Genomic DNA, 12,882 nt, shown 5'->3' on the forward strand with positions numbered 1-12,882 from the left:
AAAATCTAACATGAAAAAAAAGAAAACCCTTAAACATTGTTTGATATAGAAGTAACATTTCTGAGGCATACCTAAAACATTTTTAAATGAAATTCAGTCAGAATACGTTTTGTATTACAATATTCAGGTTAATAAATGTAATGCTGAAGAACTAGGAGACATTCTTTTGAAAATAGAAGAAGGAATTCACTACTGCAACTCTACAAGATAAACTGCTCAAAGTTCTATCATTAATTTATCAAACATCTTGAACCTTGTGTCACCAATTAAACCCATATTAGTACTGAAGATGAAAAAAACAATTATTTTTCTAAAAGACATACCTTCTTTAAAATGATCACATATCACTTTCTCTTGCTGTTTTAAGAAAAACCTTGTGTGATCAAATTTAACACTGTCAAAGCTCCAATTTACAGAAGCAAGTACACCCAGATGTGTCAAATCTTTTAGAACAGGAGTGGCTGCTTCTTCCAAGAGGCAGTATGCCTGGCATTGGCTTTCTGGATAGCACAATAAACAAAACATTAACAATAAAGTTTGTTTTCATATACTACTACTGGACAAGAATATTCCAAAGACCTAGCAAAACACAAAGAACACTGTCTTCTTCATGAAAGGTGTAACATTAGTAGAAAAACAGTTGCTCACCAGGGAGCCCCCTGGGTGATAGAATTAAGCTGCTCCTCACAGCAGGCAAACATGTTATTCCATGCATTTCATAAAGTGATCAAACTCCATGGCGAAAAGTTAGAATTTTCTACTGCTGTGACTCCCATGAAGATTGTACTACTATTCCACTGTCCTACAGCCACCTTCTACTTAGTAGCCTAAACTTAGACTTAGTCCCTTTATATCCATTTGCTACTATAACTTCAACTGAAACAGCCCTTCTCCTTCCCTGGTACTTAACTTCCAGTGTCTTTGTCTAGCAAGGCTAAACAAGCCAATCTGTTAGTCTCTGTTTTCTTTCATACTAACAGTTCTTAATAGCTTCTGGGTGGCTGTTTTACAATTCTTTCCAAATTACAACTGAGTCTCTTGCTATTAGCAGCCATGACAGAGCTGTCAATTGCTGAATGAGTTGAAATTCCTCAGGTAAGAAGGTGAAACTCTTCCATAACCATTTTTTAAAATTATAGTCGAGTTGATCACATCAACAAGATCGGAACTCTGCGATTCTTCATTTTCAAAGATTTACTATTACTTTTCAAAAATATTTTCAACTGAGCTATACAAATTATTTGACTAGCAGCTGACTTCACTTGGTCAATGCATTGTTTCATAAGAGCAATTAATAACTTCCTATTTTTAAGCATTCTAAAAAAAGATATATTATGATGTCCAGTTTTTCAGCCTTTATAGAAATAGGTCAGATACTGCAGTATTCTGGATGCCCATGTTATAATTTCATTTGGGCATTCCTGTATTAATGTATCATCTTCTTTTTAAATTGTATGTCTAATCATGCATCTTCAGTGATTCAATGTTAAGTGAAATACTTGCGTTAATCTTTCTAATCTCTATTTTGGCAATAGCTTGGTTTTGAGAAAGACTCCTTTCCTTCATGTGCAAGGCCACCATGGTGAAACACACTTTATTTCAAGGACTGTAAGAGGACATTCAGTCCCAACAAATACTACCTTTGCAAAATGATAATTTTTATTTTGACTGCAGAAAAGCTTTAATTTTTTTTCCAGTTGCATTAAAGGAGTCTTGCTTTAAAATTTATTCAAAAAAAAAAAAGCTTACAGCTGTTCAGAGATTCCCATCTCAGATGGGAACAGACAAAAATACTGCTCTACTCTTTCACTGGTACTGTGAAAGAGACTCCCATTAAGCACATGGTTGGAGTGAATGCATGTCCATTCTGTGCTAGGTCTACAACTTTCTAGCACTGGGTGTGCTTAATTTGAGGCTGTAAAATATCTTGGATAAATATCTTCCATGTTCTTCTCCACCAGTTCTACTGCATGACAAAATTCTTGTCAGTGCATGTCCTTTGATACAATGCCTTGAAAAGTACAACAGCAAGAGTTCACAGGGTAAGGCTCAGCCATATATGAGATAAATTCATATTGGATTACTACTGTGTTAAAGACATTTCCTACCAAAATGACTGCCAATCCCTTCCATCTCCAATTCTCTCATTTACTCTGTCAGAGAAAAAAATGCAGAATAATAATTTGAGGGTACTGATTGGCGCAAAGAGATTTCATGTCCGCTGATTTAGATCAGACATAACTCAGAAGTCTGTACTTTTCAGCTTGCATGCTAAAGGCTTTAGTCTTAAGACAGAATTCCATAGCCTGCTCTCACACCTCTGTCAAAATAAATATCCATCTATTTGGAATGTTTTCAGTCACAAGGAGTAGAGACTAAGCCTAATAATTTCCATATTTGTCTGAGTAGTACTATTCAACATAAAATTCTATTGCAAAGCTATATAAAATAAAGCATATCAAAAACCAGTATACCTGATGCTTGAATATCGACTGTGACACTGTCCTCATTCTCTTGTTCTTTCTCCTCTATTCGTACAGTCTCACAAACAGAACTGTCCTCTTTGTGAACATTCATATGCTGTTCTTCAGGTTGCAGCACTAAATCATTAGACACAAGTATCACAAAAACAGCTCAATGAATAAGAAAACTGTTCTATAAATGACTCTACATGCAAAAATATTTTCAAATTAAGTAGTTTCTATGACACATACATTTTTCTTGTCATGAACTTTATTGTTTTCATGGGCTCATACAGTATGGAAAAAACATTGAGACACAGAGAGATGAGGCCCTGTCAGCCTTCACAGCCCAAGAAGTCAGGCATTATTAGGTTCCTCTTCCTTAGGGCAGAAATACAGAGCTGGGAAAATTAAGGAGCTGGTACTATAGCTCTATAATACAGCTCCACAGGAAAGCTCATATGCCGGTATATGGAGAAAAACCATGTATGACAGGAAAGATGCTGCTCACTATAAGGAGCTCAGACTATGAAAACTATCTCAGTGAGTGTGAGCAGAAGAGGTTAGATACCCTAAGTTACGCAGAAATAACATGAAAGCTGCAAATGGCAGGAAAAAAAAAGAAATTTGCTTATTCAAAAGAACTTTTCCTCCTGTCTTATAGCTATCTTTTGCAACTTCTTAGTATTTCTAAGTCTCCTTCCCTTCTTCCTTACAAATACTGATGCATGAGCTACAGCTTCTGCCCAGAAAGCTTCTTTTGGCAGCTCTACTTCTTTATTTCTGAGAGGGGATTCTGGCTGAATAGTTGCCTCCTAAATATTGCTGATTTTTTCTGGTTGAGAATGTCAGTTTCCTCAAAAACCAAACTGATCATACAGAGACAGAAAAAATTATTTTTTTTCTAGTTAAGTTAAAAAAACCTTCCTGATTTTGAAAAGCTGTACAGGGTTCAAAATTGGATCAATGAACTGTTTCTACTACTTCCCTCCTGTGTATTTTCTGAACTAAATATTACACACAATGACATCTTTGCAAAATAAGCCAAACAACAAAGACAATAGAGAAAGAACCCTACAAGCAGTGTTGGCATTTCTTATGTTTAGTTAAATTTAGAATGACCCTTAATAAAATTTTTCATTATTACAAAAGTATACAACAATTTACATAATTTCTCATCAGTGTGGTAAGACCTATACATTTTAATGGGTTCTCTATATGGCAGACATAACTGACCTGCAACACTGGAGTCTACATTCTAAACTGCATTTAACTTAAACCTCCACAAGCCTGTTCGTACATGTAACATAGCTTGTCTTCCAATACATTTGGATTTCTTGTTAGGAGATGCAGTACTAGTCAGAGTTCACTAGATGGTAGCATAAAACTTCACTTCAGGTACCTTGCTCTCCTACTTTTGGGATTGTTGCTTTCTGAGGCCATGGAAGTGTTTTATGCATGTCTACTAGCGTCAATAACAGATTAATTTTACCAAGAAATAATTTCCTCCACAAGATTACATAAGTTTGCAATTAAACAAATGTCCCAATTCCATTCTATAGGAATTATTGCTGAAAGCTTTTATGTAACAATTTTGAACTTTTTTTTTTTTTTAAAATGCTGGGACATATAACTGAAACACAGATAAAAGTTATTGTCAAAATTCTGCCATACAGGTCCAAAAGGTGAAAAATATTATTTTTTAATATAACTTTAACCTGAAAAGTGAATCTAGAAATATGTCACTGTCTCCCAATATTTTGTGTCACAAATATTTATTTTTTAAAACAAATAAGGACCACCTTCTACTTCTTTTCCCTTGCCACTATTTTTCATTTCTGCAATCCTCAATGGATAGGCTGAGATTCTCTCATAAGCAGTCATCAACAAGAACAGGGCTACCAACAACCTTCTGTTTTCTCTAAGACCTGTTCTGCCTCATTGTTTGATGGGGTTTGCACCAAGGCTGCTGGCTCAAATGGTTCTTTCCAGAGAAGAACTTGAGCTCCTGTTCATTTTCTAGGCTATGTTGGTTCTACAAAAATAGGAGTATTGATAATTCTTATTTGATAACTACAGCTGATAACTACTATTTCTCCAAAGAGGCCAGGAGATCTGATTCAGAACATATGGACAGAAGAGATCTTCTGGAGTAAGTACCATTCAGAGGTACTTTGTCAGAATACGAATAAACTCATATGTTTATTTTATTAAAAACGACTTCTACCACCAAATAAACCCCAAATCCAAACCCAAAGCACCTCCCCCAACCAAAACAAACAAACAGAATCCCCTAAGATATCTAAAGGAAAAAACAAAAGGTTGAAAAATTCAGCTACATTAAAGATCATAAAAATGTTACCACTGACTTCCAAGGATTTTTTCCCCCATAAATCCACTAGCATGAACTAGCCATCTATTGTAATTGATATAAGAGAGTAGAAATAAACCTGGAAAAATGGCAGAATAAAGTGGTTCACATACCTTTTTCAGGACTACCTACATCATCTTTTTCCTCTCTCTGGGTGAGTGTATCTTTAGATCTCAGCATGATAAAATTGCTTAGATCAGAATCATCGTTGTTCCACTTTCTATCAAGTGCAAATGATGCAGGCCTTTGATTACTGGATGAGTTGTCTTGTTTAGAAGACACATCTTTACAGCTGACTGATTCAGATGATTTGGGGAGTTTCTTTTCTTGGTTTAAGAAATAAACTGCCTCTTCTACCTTACTCTTTTTTATGCTTCCTTCAGTAAGCTCTTCCACAGATGTATTTGTACTGCGAATTTTGGCAGATGATGCAGCATTCACATGCAGGGCAAAGTACTGCCTTTGAGTCTGCGGTGACATGCAAGGATTAATTACTTTATCTGACTGATCTCTTTCAGCAGAAAGCAGATCCTGGTTTGTCATGGAATTCTTCTCTTCAAGCCATCCTAAAAAATAAAATCTAATTTCTCTACTGCAAGATAGATTTTTTTTTTTTCTTTTCTTCCTCCTGGTTGGAGTTAACTATTTTGGATAATTATAGAGAAAGCATTTTTTTATTTCTTCTTTCTGCCTTCCCAGATCATTAGAATCCACTTTTAGAAAATTTGTACTGATTAGTCTTATGTAAAAATGTACAATGTTGAGAAACAGAAGGCCATGCTACTGTTTGGAGAAGTTTTCACCATCTGCATGGTGCTTAGTGGTGTCAGATTTCTAGGAAGTGGGATGCAACACATTTCATTAGGAAGAAAGATTAAAAGATCAACAGTTTGTTTTTTTTTTTAAGAGAAAAAAAAAAGAAGTATGCAATTAAGCTCCCTCTAAAGATGTGCCTCACTGGAACTGCAATTTTTTGCATTGCTGCTGCACATCCATGTTAAACACAGTAGATAAACACTTTGGGATATATGAAAAGCAGTTAAGGGGAAATGTTCTTTCATGAGCGGTGCCTATCTTTTTCACAATATATCATATTATTGCCAATCCTTGGAGTTCTACAACCACAACCGGTGCCTTGCAGTCAGGTCATAATTATATAAGAAAAGCTAAATAACTTTTTCCATTTTCTGTTCAAGTTTGATTATAAGTATGCGTAACAGTCCACGAGAAATTCTGAAGTTTATGAGTGGTTCACATTTGAAACCACAGTCAGCATAAAAAACCCCTCTGAATAGCATCACAAAATAAAGAATTTTCACCGTAACATACTCTCCCCACTGACATTCTGCAGATAGGACTATACAAATATCTGCTTTACTAAAATATTCCAGTGCAAAATAACTATTATTTGTTAAGAAATTCTCCTGTATGAAACTATTTTATTAAAAAATAAAGGCTACTTTTCATCTGCACATTAATAGAAAAGATAACTTTGCGTAGTTAAACACTTTTGTTCCTACAATTTGTTCTAAGTTTGTGAAAGTACACCGTAATTGTAGCAGTGTTGCTACTTCATGTTGCTATAAAACATTTTGTTCTTGACAATAAGAAATCTTCCATTTCCTTCCCTCTTGGAGGTACGTAACTGTCACTGTGTGATTCTCTGTTAAAGAGAATCTTTGCCTTTTTGTAACTTTTTTTTAAAAGAAGATACTTACTTTCTAACTGATACGTAATTTGTGTGAATGTTTCTACTTCTGTAGGAAGCAAACTGTCTGTATTACTGGCATCCATATTTAATTGCTCCAAAGTTTCTGTAGAGACTGGATTTAAACCCAAATGAAGCCACCAGCCCTCCTCTAGTGAGCTAAGCACTGGTGCTTCTACCTTAACTGGTAGCAATTCCTTCAGTTCTGTAAGCAGATGATGCTGATGTACAAATTTAACAGTCTGATGCTCTACAAAAATCAAAATCAACATACAATATTAATAATTGAGAAACATGAAAACAGAATGCCATTTCAGAAATGACAAGTACGGATGACCTACTACATATATCCATTGTTTATACTTCCATTTTTAACTCAATGTCTATTAATAGACTTCAGAGCAAAGCATTTAGTGTTACCAGGGCAAGTGTGCTTTTTACTTATTGAGTATATGAGTAAAGGGGGGCATTACATTTTTTTCAGATCTAATAATGTGTAGCTGCATTACTAAAGTAACAAATTATCTTGTTCACTATCTGTCATGCTTACAAAGATTTAACATAACCCTTACCTGATAAAAAATGAACTTAAATAGTAATGAGCTTACTATACATTATTTTCAACTATGAATGCATGTACAAATGAATTGGACAACATAACAAGTCAATATATGTAACTTAATCCTGAGACTTGTAAAATGAAAGCAAATGAAATGAAAGAACAGTGGTAATAAGAATTCTGGTACCGTTAGAAATAACATGCAGCTTATTTTGGTTTTGTATATTTTGCTTCCTAACATGAACTCTGCTCTTGTCATGTTATTATTTTCCATTAACAGTACTTTTCTATTGATTGATACAGATTTTTAAACATTATTCAAGGAAAAATAGCACACAGAAAAAAGTTCAACAGAGTACCAAATTTCAATTACCAGTTATCAAATATAATTAGTAGTAGTGAGCTGAACATTTTCATAATGAAATAAAACTCTTACTTCATTCAAATTACCTCCACAGAAGGATACACGACATACTAACTTCTATGTTGCCATACTGTAACCTTTGATATGTACTAAAAGAATCAGATAATCCAAACTTCAGAGGGTTACATTAATTGGATAAAGTTCAATGGTTCAAAAGATGTGCTCTGTAATACAACATTATCTTTTTTGCTCTATTTTCTCCATGTACATGGAACTCTTCAACATCAATTAGAAATCCTTACCGACAAGCAAAAGAGAGTTGATATTATCCCGATACTTCTCTGACTGCCATACCAAACATTCTAAGTATTCCCTAGAGGGCTCTGTAATCAAAATACTAAGAACAACACAAAACAAGACTTGGAGGTGTAAATTTTAACATCTTTATCTGTCGAATTTTGATTTATACAAAACTACCTTTTAAAGATCCACTTTCTCTCTAAATTTTCAGTTTGTTCATTCATTCACTCATTCATTAAAATTTTTTCTTGTCCGTATAGAGGGTCATTTCATGCAAAACCGCGGTGAACAGGAAGGAGTGAGAGAAGCCACCAAGGCTAGTTCATGAAGTAAAGTGGCACCAAATTAAAATTCTATCTAGATTGTGGTTCTCTCCCCAAAAGGATATTTAAATTCTTCGTCTATATGCAAGAATGATAGCAAGGCAAAAACTGCTAGTCTCGCAAACAAGATGAGAATGAAAGGATGAAGCAATCCTGACCCTACGTCAGCATGAAAAGGCTTAAATTCCATTGTTGGCAGACACCCCCAAAACACAAACAATACTTAATTCCTGTATCTCTTCTGGATATTTTGTAGGTGATACTTGCTCAATGTATGTGTTTGCCATATGTATAAGTATATGCATATACACACACAGATACTTGCTATATACAGAAATATTTTCTGTTGTCTACTCCAAGAAGGAGATTGGATTTTCAGGCTATTAAGTCTGCCAGGAGAAAGAGGTCTACAGTAGTGACTGTCATTTCTTTTTCAAGCTACCCTGGAAAGCCACAGATATGGATCATGCACTCTGTTCACTCTTTCACACAGAAGACAAAATATATGCAGCTGTCTCAAAGAACGTTAAGTACAATTCACAAACAGACTAAAGTTATTTTTCCACTAATTTTTTGAGGATTTATGATTTAGAGGATATATGAGAGGATTTATAACTACAAAGTTTTCATTACCTGTTACCAGAAAGAGGAATAGCTTCTTCTTGAAGTCCAGTGCACAGAAAATTAACCCATGATCTTTGTTGTCTGCATGGAGGAGTTAAAGGTACTTCCATTTTGTCTTTCAGATATGGAACACAATTAGCTAGAAATTGCAGAAAGTCCCACTCAAAACAAAAATTAAAAAATCTAAATCACAAAGCTACTTGTGAATGAAACACACATACTTAGGAATTCAGAAACAGACAGTCAGGATTTTAAAGACAAAACTACTCTTCCAAGCAGAATTAGCACTCATTGCAATTTCTAGGGATGACGACTGAAATGAATTACAACACCAGTTTTTTTAAAGCAGTATACAAACAAACCTGGCATGTTAAAAGTCCTCTGCAAATCACCTTTCACATCCTTTTTTTGCCAATCATATTAAATGCAGACATTTTAATGGATTATTGCTTTTTATTCAAATCTAATAATGAATTTGCAACTTCATTGATTTTGGTGTCATTCCATAAAAATTGGTGGTTTACATGATTGCCCTGGTATTCATCTCTCTGGTATTCTTCTAATAATATTTCTCACTAAGCTTGGCCAGAAAGTAGAGGCCACAAAAAACACAGTTCCTCCATGTTCTGTGAAACCTAACAGCCAGAAAAATTGTATGTAAATAAGTGCCTCCAGAAGGAAAAACACTTGTAACAATTCCCTATTCATTCCAACAGGCAGTAAGCAGCTGCAATCACCATACACACAGTGTCTGGCCAACTGGCACACAGCAGGCTGAATCAGCCACCTGCCCAGCTGCTTACAGCTGCTCCTTGTCCAACCTAACAAGCAGATTGTACAGCAGGAAGGATAAAGGACAGTGTTAGAAAGCCAGAGAATGTACAGTACACATTGGGGAAAAAAAAAAAAAAACACCAAGGCAAGAAATAAAAGTGGTTACAAAAGAAAGGAACAGACTTTCAGTCAGTTTAATTTCTTTCCCATTTACTTAGAGAAAAAAAAGCTCAGTGAACTTCTGCTGTGAACTTCAGCTCACAAACTGTTTTTTGTGGTGAGAAACAAATTTAGCACTTTTCTTTGAACAGGACAGGAGTTGATCTCAGGACAGCAAAAATTCCTGACATATCTAAGAAGAACAATTATTTCTCTGAGCAATACTGTTCATATTCATTCTTGTCTAGTTATTTTTGCCTTTGGGACTGGAACATTTTGACCAGCTACATTAGTTAAACTCTGCCTACATTCAGGGTGCCATTCTGCTTCTCAGAATATTAATAACAGAGTGACTTCTCTTGTCCCTCAACCCCTTTATCAATAAACAATCCCCACACCTAGCAGGAGAGGAAGGCAAACAGTTAAATGTTTACAGAAAATGCCATTATTTTATGACTGTTTCTTCTCTGAGTTCAAGCAAACATATTTCACTTCTGTAACTCATAAATAGCAAAATTAATGAGGAGAAGACTGTAGCATATCTCTGCTGAAATTTGACACCTGATACAGGAACTTCCATTATCAAGTAGTGTCTTATCAGTGCATGTACAGGTTTGCAGGTCTCTATCCTACAGATCTGAGTATATCCTAAAAAAAAAAAAAAACCCCACACACACAAGCTGCCTGTGTCCCAATGATTGAATCTTGCCCAATTCAATGGCAGAGCTAAGCCAGCAAACTGGCAATGAAGATTAATGCCATCACCTTCTTTTAAAAACAATTCAAGATGGTTTGACTACTCATCTACTCTGGAAGAATGGACAATATCCTAGACAAGATCATAGTTAACTTCTTGTTACTGTATACAGGAGGAGGGTCCCAACCTGAACAGATCTACTGCACTTAAGCTCCTCCTGCTTATCATAAACTTTAGAAGTAAAGAGCAGTCAGATAGCTCACTAGATTCAGATTACAGTTAATCATGCTAGGCAATAATCTGCAGATGGAAACTGAGTTTAACTTTGTCTTGGTGGGACAACATATGGTGGGTTTGCCTTGAGCTTTTATATCAGACACTTGGAGCTGATATGATTGCTCCCAGCAAAAGCCCACTACAATACAGTATCAGGAGTGTGATGCTATTAGCCTGAAGGGGACAACAATCAGACCAGTTTAAATCATATTGAAACAAAGACAAGAAGTGGGGTCTTGGTCTGGAGAAGACTCAAAATTTCTCAAGGATTTTAGTAACTGCTGGATGGAAAACTACCAAGTGAACATGCGCTGGAGGATAATATTGCTACTGTCCAATGCAATAATGGATAGACTTTTTCCAAGATAGGCTATACATTAGGAAAAGAGGTACATGTTTATTCAGGTATTGCTGCTCTGCCCAGATCACATCCATTGGCAAATGTCACTCTTTGCACAGGCTTTTCTGCATGAAATTAAAGGTGAAAACTGTCACCAGCATAGCCATTTTTCTGCCACTCTTAGCCAGCCAACATTAAGCTGTGAAAACAGTAGGGCTGGCAAGCATATCCATTATTCTGAGAGATTACACCTGGACCCAGAAGAAATCCAGCTGAGGTTGGATAGTTAGTCTGAACAGTCTGACACCAAACCCGTCTGGCATTGGTATGCATTGTAACCAGCAGGCCTGACTGAGTTTTCAAGCTATTAAAGGTGGGTACATATAAAGGATTTCCTGATGCTAGTGTAGGAGAAGCCAGGATTCAATGCACATATTAGTAAATATTCAACACTTTCAGTTTATTTCTGTGGAAAACAACTCTGATGACTACGTGTCTTAATTTCTTGATCACACAGCATTACTGCACCACTTCCAAACCAAAATGTCTGCACAGGAGTTTTGAACCTCTAGAAGTTATAAACTCAGTACTCCTCCCTGGATTGTCCTCCATCACCCTCTTTTGAAAGCATTTACACAAGAGTTCAACAAACTTTAAACTGTGCTCTTTGACTCCACAGTTTTAATCAATCTGCCTTAACTTTCCTCTGCCCTCTCTGGGCAGATAAATTGTTAGATTAAAAAATGTAAAAAGCTGATCAAGTGCAAAAGATAGAGACACCACTTGCAGCCAAAAGCAACATGAAGGAACTACAAAGTTGGTTGTGTTTAGCTTTCAAAACTCTTGAAAGGAGTACAGCCCTTCAACCTCCTTATGGTGCAGGTACAAAATAGGAGATTAGACAATGCAAATGTTCTTATCTTATATCTATACGGTGCATGTACTCCCAAGACAGAATATGGGGACAATCACTTGAAGAATTAATTTTAAATATCACTCCTTGATCTATGTAACTCTTCCTACCTGACTCACAGAATTCCAACATACTTCTACTATTACTGGAGCAAACCTCTTGTGGTACGGGACAGTACTTGGAAATTTCTATTTTGTATGTAATTTCTGCTTTGAGATCTGAAAACAGATTTTAAAAGGTGCTATAAATGAACCATTTATTCCTTTTTCCTGTCAGAGTAATTTTTTTGGTTTAATCTTTTAATTCAATCTCCATAATATATTGCTATGAAAAATTACAGTTACGCTTAGTAACCCCAAAGGCCGTAGATGATCAGGGCAGTGCTCAGTCTTATCTCTTAAAGGTGCCAGAAAAAAAATACAATATTGTACAGTCACTATCCAAACTATTTAAAGTTCTTATTAATACAGTGATGTGATTTCTGGAACAAGTAGGTAGCCTAAACGTAGTTTACCAGGAGTTTGTGTATGTAGATTCTCTTGCTACTAAAAAGGACTAAAACGGAACAAAAAAGAATAATAGGTTGATATCTATGTACAAAATCCTCAAACCTCTGCAGTGGAGATTGGGTCATTCAGCTTGGAATGTGGCATGTAGGTTGTGATGTACTAAATATATCACAGGAATGCACACGAAACTGCCTTAGTCAAGTATACACTTTTAAAAGTTCTGTTCCTGTCTTCAGTAAGAGACTGGATTACTCCAAACTGCTGCCCTATCAGAAACAGAATTCAGCACACACCCTCCACACTCAGAAGGATGAATCTTGCTTCTTTGAGCTGCTTCCTGTCCACCAAAGGTTTGGTTTTCCTCACTTGTTTGCCAAAACCAATGCAAACTATTTTTTTAATCAAAATTTAAAAATCTGAGGCACTGTCTTATTCTTTTAACTACACAAAATACTGTCACAATATCAATCCAATAGCCAATAACTGCCATTAAAGTTGTACTT

General features: G+C 35.7%; 1 protein-coding gene across 1 annotated transcript in view; it reads right to left on the minus strand.

Moving 5' to 3' along the window:
• Positions 1 to 12,882, minus strand: part of SHOC1 (shortage in chiasmata 1) — a 73,801-nt gene that overhangs the window by 21,133 nt on the left and 39,786 nt on the right. Inside the window, exons 11-17 of the mRNA XM_075727114.1 lie at positions 11,981 to 12,088; positions 8,721 to 8,850; positions 7,767 to 7,861; positions 6,552 to 6,791; positions 4,947 to 5,399; positions 2,475 to 2,600; positions 324 to 500 (exon numbers count right to left, since the gene is read on the minus strand). Coding sequence (XP_075583229.1) covers positions 324 to 500; positions 2,475 to 2,600; positions 4,947 to 5,399; positions 6,552 to 6,791; positions 7,767 to 7,861; positions 8,721 to 8,850; positions 11,981 to 12,088 — 1,329 coding nt within the window. The remainder of the gene's footprint in view (positions 1 to 323; positions 501 to 2,474; positions 2,601 to 4,946; positions 5,400 to 6,551; positions 6,792 to 7,766; positions 7,862 to 8,720; positions 8,851 to 11,980; positions 12,089 to 12,882) is intronic.

The sequence above is a fragment of the Pelecanus crispus genome, chromosome Z (genome assembly GCF_030463565.1).
Source record: "Pelecanus crispus isolate bPelCri1 chromosome Z, bPelCri1.pri, whole genome shotgun sequence".
Lineage (NCBI taxonomy): Eukaryota > Metazoa > Chordata > Aves > Pelecaniformes > Pelecanidae > Pelecanus > Pelecanus crispus.